Source organism: Xyrauchen texanus, chromosome 13 (genome assembly GCF_025860055.1).
Source record: "Xyrauchen texanus isolate HMW12.3.18 chromosome 13, RBS_HiC_50CHRs, whole genome shotgun sequence".
Classification (NCBI taxonomy): Eukaryota; Metazoa; Chordata; class Actinopteri; order Cypriniformes; family Catostomidae; genus Xyrauchen; species Xyrauchen texanus.
The window spans coordinates 33,729,256-33,746,604 of NC_068288.1; the positions used below are offsets into that span (position 1 = coordinate 33,729,256).

At 41.5% G+C, this 17,349-nt stretch overlaps 1 protein-coding gene across 1 annotated transcript; it reads right to left on the reverse strand.

The window, feature by feature from the left end:
• Positions 1–10,291: 10,291 nt before the first annotated feature.
• On the reverse strand, positions 10,292–15,644 carry LOC127653690 (inositol hexakisphosphate kinase 2-like). Its single transcript, XM_052140474.1, has 5 exons — positions 15,124–15,644; positions 13,304–13,520; positions 13,025–13,173; positions 12,494–12,669; positions 10,292–11,837 (listed from the first exon to the last, which is right to left on the reverse strand). The coding sequence occupies exons 1-5, from the start codon at positions 15,344–15,346 to the stop codon at positions 11,301–11,303; spliced, it is 1,302 nt and encodes a 433-aa protein (XP_051996434.1). The 5' UTR covers positions 15,347–15,644; the 3' UTR covers positions 10,292–11,300.
• Positions 15,645–17,349: the final 1,705 nt, after the last annotated feature.

Sequence of the window (17,349 nt, forward strand, 5' to 3'; positions counted from 1 at the left end):
TCACACAGCTGAAATTTCACTTACTGCCCTCTGGAGTAAACAGGTGGTACTACAAGCTTGAATTTCTCAGGAAAGCATTGCGATTAAATGCGTTAATTTTTTTAACGTGTTATTTTTTGTAAAATTAATCGCACGTTATTAACGCGTTAAATCGACAGCCCTAATTTAAATAAATATATTAAAATATTTAGAATTACTTAAATCCATGGTTATTATGTGTGTCCACTTTAAAGAAAACACCATGTAACGCTGAAGTGAAATATAAACGATTAATGATAAATAAGCAAATAAAGATTTTTTTTTTCATTTCGCAATTAATCAATAAGGCAATAAAATCCCCCCACTAAATTAGGCTATTTCCAATAGTAAAAGGTATAATATCAATATAATGTTGTAATAAATATAAATGTTTTATTGTAAATTATTTTCAAAGACTTTTTAGATCAATTTACTGTTGGTCACACTTGCGTCGTCATTATCATATGCTTTCGTAGAAGATGAACATCACCTGAGGGAACTGAGAAGGTGCCATTATCAGAGAAAACTTCGATTTTGCAGAGTTGAATTTTTGCAGAGTACAGATTTCAGTGTCATTACTGATTGTTTTATATCAGAATGTTTTGATTTTGCTTTGTAAGGTGAACAAAAACAAAATTGGTAATACTAAAACCGATAGAAGTTTCAAACTTGAATAACTTTAACGGCTTATTCCGTTTAGTGGAGATCATTTTGTGTATGTGTGTGTGTGTGTGCTGGTTTCAGTGATTTTTAGGTCACAAACTGGTAATTATAAGGGTATAAGGGTAGTATGCTATAAATGTGGTTTATGCGGACATTTCTAGTGTCTCCATAATTCAAATCGCTTAAAAACAAACTAAACTATGTTTTTTTTCAATGTAAAATGCAGAATGTTTTTTGTGAGGGTTAGGTTTAGGGGTAGGGGTAGGGGATAGAATCTATAGTTCGTACGGTATAAAAATCATTATGTCTATGGATATGACGATTGTTTTTTGCTTCAATTACCCACCGAAGGAGAAAGTCGTGCACTTTTTTGTGATCTTGAGGGGATGTTGCAGGCCACTGGTACCCCTCATGATATAGTATTGGGAGGAGACTTTAATGTTTTGATGGACTCAGTCCCACTCAAAACTTGACACGGTCTGATGGTGACCGAAGGATAGACTGCTCTTTCTCCTTCTCCCGGAAAGCCTTTTAAATGGCACTATCCACTCGGCATAAAGGAAAAGACAAGTTAAGACAAATGGAGGAATGTCTTGCCCTTTGTCTGCATTGTTCCTTACAATCAAATCTATCTGACACCTTTACAGCTCCCATGAACAAGTGTATCTGGACTATTCTGAGGACATAAGCAATAATAATCACAACTTTTAAAAACCAATGTGAATTATAGCAGATGGCCTGCTATATTTAAGTAGTGAATGGTTAGTATTCATTTCTATTTGATTTACTCTTGTCTTGTAGAATGAAATGTGATTTTTAACACCCCTGATCTACTAACTTATACTGAAACTCACACTACAGTTTATGTGACCAAACTGAGTGCAAAGCAAAATAATAGCCATTATTGGGATTTATGCAAAACCTATTTGGCTCAACACTATTAAAATGACTAAGCATGAGTGAGTGTCAGTTCCCACAAATTCAAAGAACAGATCATATTTTGTCTATGGTGAAAGACCTGAAATAGATTTTTATTCTGTTTTACTAGGCAACAGGTAATGCCATTTTATAATAGATGTGCATTAGAAATACCACAGTTTAGCATTTAACGTTAGCATATGATGACATAAATATATTTAAGAAATTCACAACTCTATGCTTTTTAATGTTTTCAGCCAGAGCAGCATTGAACATTTCAAAGAACACTCCTGCACTGCTGAAAGTTAACCACCATTTATGATGAGGGACGACCCACAGCTGAAGCCTCCTACTAAAAAAATGTAAAACTCATTAATTCAAGCCCTATGAACCACCTCACCCAGATAACAAGCCAAGTCTACCTTTTCAATTGCTTTTTGATACCTTTTTTGCTATTGTTATACATCTACACTGCAAAAAAAAAAAAGATTTTCAAAATGAGTATTTTCATATTAAAAATATCTAAACATTCTAAACTGGAATAAGATTTTAAGTCTTGTTTTGAGAGAAATCTAACCAAATTTGGTGTGATTTATGCTTAAACAGGGTTCCCGCGGATCCTTAAAATGTCTTAAATTCAGTTTTAAAAAATTTAAGGTTATAAAAATTTCTTAAATAGCTTAAATGATACAACACCAATCTTAATTATCATTTAAAGAAGTCTAAATTTGTGAGCGGGAAGACAGGAATTGTGATATGACCTAAAGTGATTATCAAACTTCAAAAGAATACAATTTAATTATATAAATGCATTTGCTTCAATGTGAAAATGTGGACTGTTGGATTTTCTCCAAGTAAGTGGGGGCTTGTGAGTGATTTCATCTGTTGCAGAGCAGTTCACAATCATTAAGCCATATTGGAAATTTATGACAAACTATCACTAAAGATCAACTGTTGTTGATGATGATGATATAGTGTTGATGAAATAAATTATGACAATATTCACTTTTAATTGTTTATATTGTAATACTTTGTAGATTATTGTAGGAGTGCACATTTTGGGCATTTTCCAAACTGCATTTTGTACCCTTGAAGTGCACTTCGGGAAGGGGATGCCACTCAAAGAGTCGTTCCAAACAGTCGGGCCCTTTTACAAGAATTTTAGTGAAGGGCAGATTCCAACTGTATGCCATGCTTTGTTTAGAGAGTCCACATCAAGAGCATTGTCCTTTGTAGTGAGTAGGGCATAGGGATGATCACTTTCGACTGGAATTCACCCTTTATTGCCCTTATCTGTTTGAATGAGCAGATGGAGCAGTGAAGTGCAAGCATTTCAAAATAAGAGTCCCCATGGTGTATTTCAGCTTTTAAAGTTAAAAGTTCAGTGCTATGAATCAGATTCCCGGATTTATTTTCAGACACGGTCTGTGATAGCCCCATGTTTAGTCATAGTCATAGTAAATAGTCATAGTAAAAACCCTTTTTTAAAGTACCTTGGAGCAGGGTCGGACTCGGCCCGAGTTGTGTGGGGATCATAACGTGGCGGCCCATTTCAGTTTATCGTGGCCGGCCCACCGGGAAAATTCCCAGACTTCCCAGTCCGCGCCTGCCTTGGTGTACAATGACAGCATCATGAAATATGAACATGATCAATCATTCAGTACCGTGGCATTACCCTGGTAACGTGGTGCACGTTGCGAAGGCGCTATGAGAAAGTGCAATCGAATGCTACAGGGTCCTTTATTAACTCATAACATGCGAGTAAGGGCAGCCGGTTGAGTTTCTGGTGCCCCCCTAGCACTGATGTGCACAGAACTGGTGCTACAGGGGCACAAGCCCCTGCCCATTTCTTTCACAAATCTAAAGGTGTCCTTTTAAGCAGAGGTGCCTTTAAGAGTGTGGAGATTTAAGCAGAGTTGTCATTACTACAGAACAATTTTACAAATTAATTGTAATGACTACGTAATATCAACAATCCCCTTTGTTGCCAAGACAACATAAGGCTGTGAACAATAAAAACCTAAAACTACTGAACGACTAAAATTTACAGCCCAAATAATACACAAGTTTTAACAGAAAATAATGTAAGTGGTTTTACAAAATAATGAGCTTCAAATTTCTGCCTTTAAACCCTCCCAAAATTGACCCCATTCACTTACAATGTAGGTGCCTCACTATAATTAGTTTATTTGGGTTCTTCTATGGCATCGCTGTGAAAAACAAAATCCCTTTTTGTAACATTTATTTGGGAATGACAGATGAGTCATTAGCAAGATGTCTGAATATAATGATGAGTATGAGCATCACTGAATCATAAGTGATGTTTCAGTGATGTTGCTTCACAAACAGCCCCAAATGTACTATTTCAGAGAAGACAATTGGATTCATTAGTTTAAAAATTTTAAATTAATGTTATACTGTATATGGTTGGCTGAAATTGAAAATGTTTGCAACATTTGATGAATTAATCCAGTTGCACTGATAACTGTAATATTCTGATGGTTTACGAGCCATCTGAGCCTTTGGACTAATTGTGCTTCCTGGACCTTCATCACATCACTGAAAATTACAATTTAAAACAATAATAGGTGCTCGCCCTCTTCTAACGTCAGCGGGTTGCCTTGTTGGTGATATTCTATACTTTGCCCATCCTATCTGTCAGCAGTTTAGTGAACTTTGCCCAGTAGGACTGTATGTTCATCACACTTCTCTCTACTCTCTCTCTTCATTTTCCACTTTCATGCTATCATTCCATCTTTATAACTTTATGTTTTTTTATTTCATTTTCATATCAGTGGAATAGATTTAGGCAATAAACATGTCTGCTGTTCTGTGTTTGCGACTTCACGTACATCCATATACATTCAGACTAATGATATCAGAGTCATTTATGATGTCACTTAAGCTAAAAGTTTAGATGCAAGGTTTGGAGGAAATTTGGGTGCCATCCTAAAGTGTCATTCACCAAATTAATGTTCTCAAGGGAACAGCTAAATCTATTTGCAAAGACAAAGATTAGATTAGATTAGATTAGATTAAACATAATTGTCATTGTGCAGAGTACAGGTAAAGTCAATGAAATACAATTTGCATCAAGTCAGATGCAAATATAAAATTATGATAAAGTGAGAGGATATGGTTTCTAGCTTTTAAGCTCTTTGTACTTGTTTCAGTTCATGTTCCACAAAGAAATCTGGGTTTTTGGGCCAACCACATATCCTCCAATCACATTCTGCATCTAGCTAAAATTACAGACTTACAGTTTCCATTGTAATCCACCATTATTACAAAAAGTATGTTCATGGCAAAAGATGAGCAAAGGGAATGTCATAGCAGTGGTAAAATGATGATTTTAATGCAAACAGCTCAATGCATGTGGCTTGTGTAGAAATTTCTATCAAGACTGGAGCTTCTCATTCAGCAAAAACAGATCATGGATTAGAGCTGGATTATTCATTCTGAATGGGAGCAATTATTAATATTTAGCACATGCTCTTTTTCTCTATGGTTTAAATAATTTTTGTGGAGAAAAAACTAAATGGATATGCATAGACATGGGAAAACGGTTTAAGGGGTCAATACACAACACTCCTGTCTGTATTTATTGATACAAAATTATTTAAATTGCAATTAATGCTGATACATGTATTTTACAAATGTATTTTCATATTTTGGGACATGAATTCACAAAGAAAATATAACTGTCCTGAGATTTAAAAAATAAATAAGTCTCAGAGGCCGAAATATTCTGAAATTATAATAATAATAATAATTGTATCAATTATCAAGTTTTGCATATATATATATATAGTACTGTGCAAAAGTCTTACATATGGATGCTTCACAAAAAGATTTGTCTTAAGATGGTTATTTATATTTTCAGCTTTAGTATGTTTAGACTCCCAAAACATTTCTTTTGTAAATAGAATAGAAGAACAGGGAGCCCTGCAACAGATGGCATGGTCCCCATAGAGCCCCCCACTGATTATTGAGTCAGTCTGGGATTACAAGAAGAGACAGAAGCATTTGAGACAGTCTAAATGGATAGAAGAACTGTGGCAAATTCTCCAAGAAACCTGAACATCCAGCCATGTTTCCTAAGCATCTTTATCACATCATTGTGGTGTAACTAACATGCTGTTACGATCCCTTGTTGTCTGCCCTGTGTTCTCTGTCTCACTAGTCACGTTTATGTCACGTTTCCTTGTTGTCTGCTCCGTGTTTTCCATTTCACCCGTCACCGATCCCGTTCCATGTCACGTTTTCCCTGTTGTCCACCCCGAGTCTCACTGACCTTGTGTAAACTAGACTTCCCGTTTTCCCCGGCCCTTCTCTGCGTTATTGTCCTCACCTGTTGTTTTGTCATTACCGTGTCTCTTTATTTAAACCCCGCTGTTTTCCCTTCCCGTTGTCGTGCGTTGACGTTCCATGTCTCCGTTTATGTCTGGTTTGACTCTCTCTGCTCGTGTTCCCTGTCAGTCTGTCTACTCGCTCGTGGTTACCCTGTTATCTGTCTGTCCGTCCGAGGTTACCCTGTTGTTCTCCGCCCTCCATACCCACCAGTATTTAGTTTGCCTTTTTCCCATCATGGATTTTGATTTGTTCCTGTGTTTGGTTTCTTTGTGTTATTTATCAATAAACCGCATTTGGATCCACACCCCCATCTGCCTTCTCCTGTTCTTCACACTTATTAACAGAACGCACGACCAACAATGGATCCAGCGGTCCAGCAGGCCAACTACCAGCTGCTTGGTTTGAAGCAAGGGGACCGACCAGTTGAAGACCACATCCGGGACTTCCTGGAGCTGGCACACTTTTCGGACTTCCCGGAGACAGCCCTGGTGGTTTTCTTCAGGGGCTATTTGGACGTGTCGCTGAAGGAGCAGTTGCCACCGGCGACACACGGCTGGACTTTGCAGGAGATTGTGGAAGAGACTCTGCTGGTCAGCGGCTCGCCACTCACTGTGGGCGTGGCAGAGGAGGACCCTACCTCACCACCCGTGGTGGCGACCTTCCACTCGCCCATGGCTCTTCCCATCACGCCTGCCCCACCAGTCAGCGAACAACCCCCCACACCAGTCGATTCCCTTGAGCCTACACGGTCCTCTTCGTCAGCCCGGAGGAGGAAGAGAAGATGGGCTTCCGCCTCCCAGCCCACGCCTGCCCCGGTCTGCGAGCCAGTGCCCACGCCTGCCCCGGTCAGCGAGCCTGAGCCCACTCCAGCCACGGTCAGCAAGCCTGAGCCCACTCCAGCCACAGCCAGCGAGCCTGAGGCCACGCCAACAACGAACAGCGTTCCAGCGTTGTCAGCCTCATCCGCCCGGAGGAAGAGGAGAAAGGGAAGGGTCTCTGCTCTCCAGCCTCCGTCTGCCGCAGCTCCATCCCCAGAACCCCCCGTGGGTCTGCCTTCAGCGTCCAGTGAACCCAAGCTCGCGCATACCACGGTCAACCAGCCGATGCCTTTAGCCTCAGACGTCAGTGAGCCAGTGCCGATAGCCTCAAACGTCAGTGAGCCAGTGCCTGTAGCCTCAGATGTCAGTGAGCCAGTGCCTGTAGCCTCGACCGTCCCTGAGCCAGTGCCTGTAGCCTCGACCGTGCCTGAGCCAGCGCCTGTAGCCTCGACCGTCCCTGAGCCAGCGCCTGTAGCCTCGACCGTCCCTGAGCCAGTGCCTGTAGCCTCGATCATCCCTGACCCAGCGCCAGCTGCCACGACCGTCTCCGAGCCAGCGCCTGCTGCCACGACCGTCCCCGAGCCAGCGCCAGTGGCCATGACCGTCCAAGAGCCAGCTTCTCTCAAGTCTCTCAAGTCTCTCGAGCCTCCCAGGGCTCCTCTCGGGCCACCCAGGGCCCCGTCTCTCAAGTCTCTCGAGTCTTCCAGGGCTCCTCCTCTCGGGCCTCCCAGGGCCCCGCCTCTCAAGTCTCTCGAGTCTTCCAGGGCTCCTCCTCTCGGGCCTCCCAGGGCCCCGCCTCTCAAGTCTCTCGAGTCTTCCAGGGCTCCTCCTCCCGAGCCTCCCAGGGCTCCGCCTCTCAAGTCTTCCAGGTCTCCGCCTCCCGAGCCTTCTAGAGCTCTGCCTCTCAAGTCTCTCGAGCCTCCCAGGGCTCCGCCTCTCAAGTCTCTCGAGCCTCCCAGGGCTCCGCCTTTCAAGTCTCTCGAGCCACCCAGGGCTCTGCCTCCCAAGTCTCTCGAGCCACCCAAGGCTCCGCCTCTCGAGCCACTCAGGGCTCCACCCCTCAAGCCTCTCAAGCCACTCAGGGCTCCGCCTCTCGGGCCGCCCAGGGCTCCGCCTCTTGGGCCGCCCAGGGCTCCGCCTCTCGAGCCACCTAGGGCTCTGCCTCTTGAGCCTCTCCGGAGTCTCCCGAGCCTCTCCCGGCTCCGCCTCCGAAGCCTCCTTCGGCTCCGTCTTCAGAGCCTTCTTTGCCCTCACCTCCTTCGGCTCCGCCTCTTGAACCTCCCTCGGCTCCACCTCCGGAGCCTCCTTCAGCTCCACCTCCTGAGCCCCCCTCAGCTCTGCCTCCAGTGGCTACCCCACGGCTCTGCCTGCCTCTGCTCTACCCCCAGGGTCTCCTGCGGCCCTACCTGCACCTCCCTCGGCGCCGCCGCCCAAGTCTACGACTGCGCTGCCTCAGAAATCTTCCTTTGCTCCGCCTCACGTGGCTCCGCCAGCTTCCCCAGAGGCCACTCCTCCTCCCAGGCCCCCTGGACTGGCCCTTGCCTTGTGGCCAGCCCCCGGGCCACCCAAACCTATCCCCATTTTGTGGCCGCCTCCCAGACCACCCAAACCTGTCCCTGCCCTGTCGATACCTCCCTGGCCTCCTAAACCAGTCCCTACCCGGTGGACGCCCCCCAGGCCACCTGACCCGGTCCCCGTCACATATCCCTATGGACTGCCTGTCAGCCCCCTCGGCCTCCTTGGTCTGCCTGTTCATCCCTTGTGCCTCCGTGGTCTGCCTGGTTGCCCCTTGTGCCTCCCTGGTCTGTCCATGTGTCCCTCGTGCCTCCCTGGTCTGTCTCTGTGTCCCTTGTGCCCCCTTTGGTTTGTCTGTTCTCCCCCTCTTCTAGCCCCACTCTCCTTGATCATTTGTTCGTTTTTTCCTTTCTTTTGTTTGCTAGGACCGTCTGGAATCCGGTCCTTTTGAGGGGGGGCTAATGTTACGATCCCTTGTTGTCTGCCCTGTGTTCTCTGTCTCACTAGTCACGTTTATGTCACGTTTCCTTGTTGTTTGCTCCGTGTTTTCCATTTCACCCATCACCGATCCCGTTCCATGTCACGTTTTCCCTGTTGTCCGCCCCGAGTCTCACTGTCCTTGTGTAAACTAGACTTCCCGTCTTCCCCGGCCCTTCTCTGCGTTATTGTCCTCACCTCTCTGTTGTTTTGTCATTACCGTGTCTCTTTATTTGAACCCCGCTGTTTTCCCTTCCCGTTGTCGTGCGTTGACGTTCCATGTCTCCGTTTATGTCTGGTTTGACTCTCTCTGCTCGTGTTCCCTGTCAGTCTGTCTACTTGCTCGTGGTTACCCTGTTATCTGTCTGTCCGTCCGAGGTTACCCTGTTGTTCTCCGCCCTCCGTACCCACCAGTATTTAGTTTGCCTTTTTCCCATCGTGGATTTTGATTTGTTCCTGTGTTTGGTTTCTTTGTGTTATTTATCAATAAACCGCATTTGGATCCACACCCCCGTCTGCCTTCTCCTGTTCTTCACACTTCATAACACATGCAGTAGTCCATTATATTGTGAAACACGTAAAAGAGTAAATTATATCACACAGAGGACTATTGAACTGTTGTTGATTATAATTAAAACAAAAACACAAGAAATCAACATAAATAATATGATAAAATTTCTAAGAAATTGAGTAGCTTTCCAGGATTTTGTATGTAATCCAGAGCTTTACTTGGGAATGCAAGTGCTAGAACAGCCGAGATAGTCACAGAGTGCACAAAGACCATGAGAGGGCAAAGATATATGGTGAACAATCCAATAGCGCCATATCTACTTACGTATTATTTCACAAACATACACGCTCATACACACTCATATACACCTACACAACATTCAAACTCAAGAGAGGTCACACAAGGAAATACACACACATTCAAGCTGTTACACACCAACCATTAGAGTCTATATGTACGCAGACATAAAATCCAGTTCAAATCCCCCGTACACTCGTGCACAAATACACCCACAAAGAACAGGCTTAGAGAGTGCTTGCGGAAAGCTTTTAGTGAAAGGTCTTGCAAATCCTTAATATGCCTGCTGGAGCTTAGCCAAAGCAATGGTAAATGACAGAGGTTGTACTGCTGCAGTTTAAATCCACTTTGCAGAAAACCCTCTGTCAAATGAGAACATTGTTATTTTTTTTTGAAGTTTAGAAAGGCTTTAGATTAGATTTAGATTACAACTACCTATCTGCATCATATCTTCTATCAACAGCACATGGCCTACAGTTTAACCATGTATGTTGACCATAAATTGACCCTAATCTACAATAGTACATTACTGTTTACTTGTAATGTCATAAAATATTTGTATTTTATTGTGGCTTTTGGTACAGCGTAGTTCCTTGATTGTGTCAAATGTGCAATGTGCAAGAGCAAGGACATGCTGTGCTGATGCTGTAATATCATTTTCTTTTTAGTACTAAAACACACATACACGCACAGAAACAAAAAAGCCTCCAAAATGTACCACAAGAAAACAGAATTGTCTTTATTTTGTTTCATTGTGTCAAACACAGAGAAAACCAGGACAAATAAAATCTTTCTCTACCGATATATTCCTTACATCATATTGTATATGACATTGGATGGAATGTCACATTTCCATTTAAAGTTTTTTTGTTTCACATTATAGAAATATTCTTATAAATAAATAGGATTCTCTTTAAAGTCTCTGGAGTGAGGATTTTAAATCTCGTGGCTATGGAATGAAGAGGATCCAAGACAATGAAACATATTCAGACGTCCATATTGTCAGCTGTCCCCAACCAAAAGTTCAACAGAAAATGTCCATAAGTCTTATATGGCAAGGAACGGAAGAACTCAATTCCCACTTCCACACAACCATCTTTCCCTACAAAAATGAGAAAAGGTTTCTTCCCTTGTGTCCTGCTCCTGCAGGGGCCTGCTTAGAGTTTTTAAAGCACCATCATATGTTCTGAATTATCACATTTGTAATATCAGTTTTTTATTGTGCTGCCAAGTTCTACGAGATAGAGACAAAATATCTCAGTTCTCTTGCTACAAAACCAGAAAGGTATTTCTGAGAGAGACAATGTCTATTTTATAATCAGTTTTTAAAAAAGCTTCTTATTCAATGCAAACATCAGCTTATCTCCTTTATCTTTCATAGATAAAGAGAAAAAAATAAAGAGTCAGATGAGACCTTGCAGAAACTCATCTACCGCCCGTTTGTCATTCAGGGCGAGCAGAAGCAACAGGCGTAGCGAGGGACCACCCTCCTTCCTTTAGAGATATTACAAAACAATCCTGCTTGCAAGCAGTTCAGTCCCTTCAGCTCCCGAGGGTTACAGGGAATTCAGAATGGACCCTTTCACCCTTACCTATGAAACTGCTTCTGCTAGGGCCTTTGAAAAAGCACATCAGGGTGAGCTAAGTGTGAACTTGAACCCTGCTGGCATGGTCAGGTGCCCAAGGTAAGCCTGGCATGGTGATTGAATGTTAAGACGGCGCACAAGTGTCTAGTCGTTGCTGTGTTCCTCAAGCTGTGACAGAATGCTGATGAGATTCTGAAGACCAAAAATGTAGCCACTGTCTCCACCCTCGTGAACGATGCTGTCCTCTCCATAATCACGGCACGTCGTGTGGGCAAAATCGATCATTCGCACATCTACCATGGGAGAAACCAGACCAGAGCTGCTAGAGAGGTCGTGGCGCCCTCCATAGGCTCCAACTTCATCATCGTCATCATCTTCGTCATCGTCTTCCTCATCTTCCTCCTCTCCTCCACGAGAGGGCCGGGATCTGGATGGGGCAGATGATGAAGCACTGTCGTAGATGATGAGAAGTGAAGAGGAGAAGAAACGATAGCTCTCGCAAGCCTCCAGAACCGCCCTCATCTCTCTCAGTCTCTGCAGCACTGGGGTCAGAAGTTCTTGGCGCAGAACTCGTCCATCACTAAAGAACTGGCAAAGAGCCTCTTTAAACCCAGCCAGACTCAACTTGCGGCCATGATACTTGTTCATAAATATTAGTTGCTCTGTAGTGTTGTGATACACCTATCAAGAGAAATACAATAAAGAGGTTAAATATTGGGGTTTACCTAACGAACTTTCACACAATATTTTTGCATTTGAAAACGCATTGATTTAGCTACAGGGGGTTTCTTCACCAAACGGACCACATACTTTGGAAAACGATGACATTAGAAAACTAAAAATGAATAAGTGTCAATATGGCCATAGTGTAGTATTAATCATACATATTTGAAAGTATGTAATTAATAAAGGTCTTTATTGCACGGCTCTCTGGAATAATTTATTCTGTTATATGCAGTATTCTGAAGCTAAACTGCATAACAGACGGATTTCATACATAGTTGTGCTAGTTTATGTCTCTTGTATCATTCTGCAGTATCTTCTCACATAAATGAAAATAATATTTTTATTTAATTAATTAATTTGTCCATGAATTTACTTATTTGGTCATGGACGTAATAAGCAATGCAAAGTATTGATAATGTACTGATAAATACAGTTAGATGGTTATTAAAACAAAATAAAACCTTGCATGGTGATATAAGACTGGATCCCCCTGAGTTTATTTCAACATAATGACTGGCTGACTGTTCATTATCACTAACTTCTATGTATTTGTGTGCACATGTTGATTATTGAGAATGTATGTATAAACAGAAATATAGATGGGTATATACCTGCATGCCACAGAGGCGGACTCCGATAGAGGAGGAAGTGCTTTGTTGGCATTTGCGGATTTGATTGGCTTTCTTCTCCTCAGTAGCATCATCTCCGTGCTGGCGTGTACCCATCTTCAGATCAAGAACACATGGAACCCGATAACGCCATGTTAGGTTCTCCAGCAGAATGAATTCTAAGAAGGATCATGGGTCAAGGAGGAAATCCTACAAGGTTGAAGATCTGGTCTCTATTCAACATGTTACATTTGTGCATGCAGGGTTTACTTAGATGTACTTCGGGGATAAAACTCTAGCTAAATTGGACAAAACCTCCCTAATTTTGAAAAATATAAAGCAAATAATATTTTATTAAAATTCCAAAATAAATTATTTGATAATTTAATTAGGTTATGAGTTAGGGTGTGGGTTCATCTAAAGTAACAATTAGCATTAAATCAATATATCAATAGAAAATCAATACAGTATATTAATCCACATATCAATTGAAGTCTATGGCATGACCCCATAAATATCATTAATAAAGGATACTGTGCTGGTTTCGGTGCTTGGAGTTCTCTTTCATCCTCTGTAGGTGTTGCTGGTGGCACTGCAAACTCCAAGGGTTGTGCTTGATTTGAGGAACCACATTACCTTTCTCCAGACTGTAGTACAAAACCTCTGCCTTATCATCCCATTTACTGCAAAGATCAATGGAGAAATGGTTAACAAAACCCTCTTTTTTGTGCAAATGTGTGTTTGATAAAAATGTTATTACACAATATGGATGTACATCACATGGACACCTATGTACCACATGTCCTTCCTCACCTTTTGCCCTTCTCCTCTTTGCGGCTCTGTCTGACTCTCTCGTTTTCCGGGAGCAGGGCCGATGGCTTCTTCTTTCCCCACTTGACAAGCTTATTCTTGGGCTCGCCATCAGCAGAGGGCTCCTTGTTCTCCAAATCAACAGGATCGCTGCAAAGCGGGTATGCTATCAAACACAGATTCCCCTCCTCATCTTCCTCAAAACTCACAGATACCACGCCTACAAGTATAAGGAGAGAAGATAAAGAAGTAAAAAGAGCTAATGAGTACATCGGAAATCTCTCTGCCATATAATTAAACATTTGACAAATCATCTGATGACTAAAAAATGAACAATTAGTTAGCTCTTACCCACTCTGGCTTAAACTGTACTTTAATACAAATAAAACAGAAGAGAAGTGAAGAAGTAAACATTCAACACTGTCATGTAAATGTATGAGTGTGGAGAGTGTTTTGCATGCCTTCTAGTGCCAAGCAAAGAAAGACACAAAAGACGCAGGAGGCAGGGAGGTACAATTCAATGAGCTCTTTTATTAAAACTCATTGTTCAAAATGTCTGCAACATTCCCAAATTAGACATCATCAGATATCAAACACAGATGAGAAGCATATGACAACTTCAAACACAGTCTGGGTTTTACAGAAACTGCATTCAAACCATTTAACAGAAAATCAATTTTGTACAAATAGAACTGTTTGAAGAAAGAAAATATACAATAATATACAAAGTATAATGGCACACATACAAACACAACCTGAGGCCTAGGACATAATTTATGGTGGCAACTCATAATAACCATAGAAGGAACTAAGCATCAATGGGGACTTGGGGGTATTTAAGGAAAGGGGGGTACAGAATGGGGGTAGAGGTGTAGATACAGTATAGAGAAAGAAAACAGCAAAACCAAAAATATTTTACCCTTTAATTGCATTAAAAAAAAGCATTAAAACAAATAACGCTTGTCACATATGAGAAACGCGGAACTGAAACCTATCATGGGTGTCTTAAGTGGAAGTATGCATGAGAAAACTGTAAGGCACTAGGACCCCGCAGAATCTCACCTTCTGTAGTTATGCTGGCACGATGACATCATTAGCAGTGATGTCACTTTGTTGCACCAACACTCATACACACTTTGGCCTATACTGCTGATTCAGAGAACTTGTGCGGTTGGTCTGTGCATGTGGTGAGTAAAACATTGTGTTTTGTCATATATAAGCCCCATAAAACATTTAAAGACTTGAGAGACGTACAAGATAGTATTGCAAGTATGAGCGTGCATGTGATAGTGTGAGCGAGTACATTTAAATATATATATATATATATATATATATATATATATATATATATATATAAAAAGAGTGAGATGTTGTCACAGTGTGTGATAGTGTGTTTTGAAACTCACATTTATTACTATGTTTGTGTTTGTGTGCATTAAATGTCTTTCTGATCCATCCATCTACCCACATTTCACACATTCTGTTTTACATCTGTCTTCTATGTGGTCTTAAATAAATGTTGTCTAAGTATTCATTTTCAGTGACATTGTTCATTCAATAAACTTAAGGGTCGCCAGTTTCAGCACATGAAAGTGTATGTATGTTGTGGCCTGGTTATAGGGGGTCACACTGAACTTGGAAGTAAGTGTCACTTACAGTATAGTCATATAAAATCTTCAAAATAATTTAAAGCACACATCCATTTAATAATTATATTGAGAAAAAGTAATCAAAAGGGAGAGAAGTCTATGGCACCACAAGAGCACATAAACAAGACATGCCCGACTGGTTTTTATGGTAATGCTGTGTCTGTGTCCACTTACCTTTGTATTGTGGTGTGAATTTGCGAATCTCTGGTGGAAGGCTCTTATAAAACTGGTGTTCTCTTGGTATTAGTGGTTTGCAGATGGTCTGCTCCCCGAAACGCAGTACACAAGAGTGACCACCGACTTGATGAACAAACGGTTCCAACATTACTCCTCCCTTCATATCGTCTTTCCCTGGGTATCTACACCCCTCCATCAGTGCTTCTAAAGCCGGACTCATCCTCTGAACACATCCGTCGCTCTCAGGCTGATATATTGCTGTCTATCTATCTCCTTCCTGCTCTGTTGTTCCTTGGTGGCAGGTCAGGCTCAAAAGGCAGAGAAAAGAAAAAGAGGACAGAGAAAATGGGAAATACTCCTTACTTTTCCTGTTTAAGAAAGGTGGAAGTGGTAATCCAGAAGAAGCGGTGTTCTAAAAAAAAATTTTTATTGGCGTAGCAGGTTATTTAACACAGCGGACAGGCTATGAGAGTGTGTCCCTGTTCCTCTCTCTGCTGTAACAGAGAGGACTGCTCTAAGAGGGCAGGAATAATGTCAAAACAGGTCACATGGTTCCACCCCCCTCCTAAACCAAAGCCAATCAGAACACAGTAGCTGTTGTCGGGTGGGAAGGGAAAGGAAACTGAACAAACAAAGAGGAAGGAAAGAGTGTTTGTGGTGTAGGCAGAGTATTAGAGATCAAAACAAAAAGATACGAGGAAAGAGAAAAGGAAAGAGAAAATACACTGCTGTTCTCCTACTAGACTGAGAAGGCAGACACATACAAATATAACCAGAATATACCAGAGCCAAAACCACCATAGACATTAAGGGGGTTGTTTCCTCTAGAATACTAAAGAGAAGTTTTCGTTTTAAATGGGATTTTCCAATAACAGATTCTAAAAATCTTGCCTTTATTTGGTTACATCCTTGTAATTTACCATGTGTTAAGCACTATGAATCTTTTCAGTCATGACGTCCATTTGTAGGCTAACCTGGAATGCTAATGCTGTGATCCATTCAAAAAGTCAGAGGTGGGACATTCCAAATTGATATCTCTGTCCATAAAGGCATTCAGTTGCCCTAGGTTTTGAACATCTGTCTCTGCAATTGTTTGCTAAATGGGTTTAATTATCATATAATGTAGAAACATTGACTCATTGATGGATATTATTTAGAGTGAATGTTTATCATTAACTCTTTAAATATCCTAGGGTGCCGACATGTTTGTGTGATCTCATGCACCTGCATCTTGGCAAAATCTAAGTTGAAGATTCTGCATTTCCAAGTTGAAAGTGCAACTTTTTCTGTGATGAATGGAACGCTACATAATTCACCAATTTCTAATAGTTTTTTAGACTAGTGGTTTTCAAGTGACATATGGTCTTTGGTAAACATTACTTTTAGAGACAGTCCTGTTTTGTTCAACAACATAAATACCACACAGTCATATTAAAACCATTGTGTGCTTAATTCTATGTTATTTGTCAAGCATGTAAACTCACAAACGTGCTTCACGAATGATGTGTAATAATGGGATGACCATTGTAGTCCTTATATAGCGAATTGTTTGCAACGTCTTAGGTATGATTGACTGTTTAATTTATGTTGTAGAACAAAACGTGAAAGTCTCTTCAAGTAATGTTAGAGGTTTATTTCACCCAAAAATGAAAATTCTCTGCTTATTTACTCACCCTCATGCCATCTAAGATGTATATGACTTACTTTCTTCTGCAGAAAACAAACCCGAATCCATTAAATGCAATTAAATGGTGGCCAGGCATTTGAAGCTCCAAAAAGCAGATCAGGTAAGTATAAATATAATCCTTCAAACTCCAGTGGTTAAATCAACGTCTTCTAAAGTGATCCTGTTGGTTTGGGGTGAGAACAGACCAAAAAAAGCTTGATTACAGGCAACTTGGCGATCACGATTTCAAGCTTGATTTCACTTCCTATAGTGCCATCTAGTTCTCTATGCATGCATCAAGCACTAGGAAGGGTAATTGAGCTTGAAATTATGATCGTGCCTAGAGACTGTATTGGCAAGATGTACAGTGAAAAAGGAGTCACATTTTGGTCTGTTCTCACCCAAAACCAACTGGATCACTTCAAAGACATTGATTAAACCACTGAAGTCTTATGGATTACCTTTAGGCTGATTTATCTCCTTTTTGGAGCTTTAAAGGCCAAGCCACTATTCTATTGTATTGTATTGACCTACTGAGATAGTCTTCTAAAAATCTT

Excerpts from the sequence above, each read along its gene's own strand:
- LOC127653690 (XM_052140474.1), bottom strand. The coding sequence starts at position 15,346 with ATGAGTCCGGCTTTAGAAGCACTGATGGAGGGGTGTAGATACCCAGGG. Across the intron at positions 13,174-13,303 it reads AAAGAGGAGAAGGGCAAAAG|TAAATGGGATGATAAGGCAG; the intron begins GTGAGGAAGGAC and ends TGATCTTTGCAG. Across the intron at positions 11,838-12,493 it reads TCCGCCTCTGTGGCATGCAG|GTGTATCACAACACTACAGA; the intron begins GTATATACCCAT and ends TTCTCTTGATAG.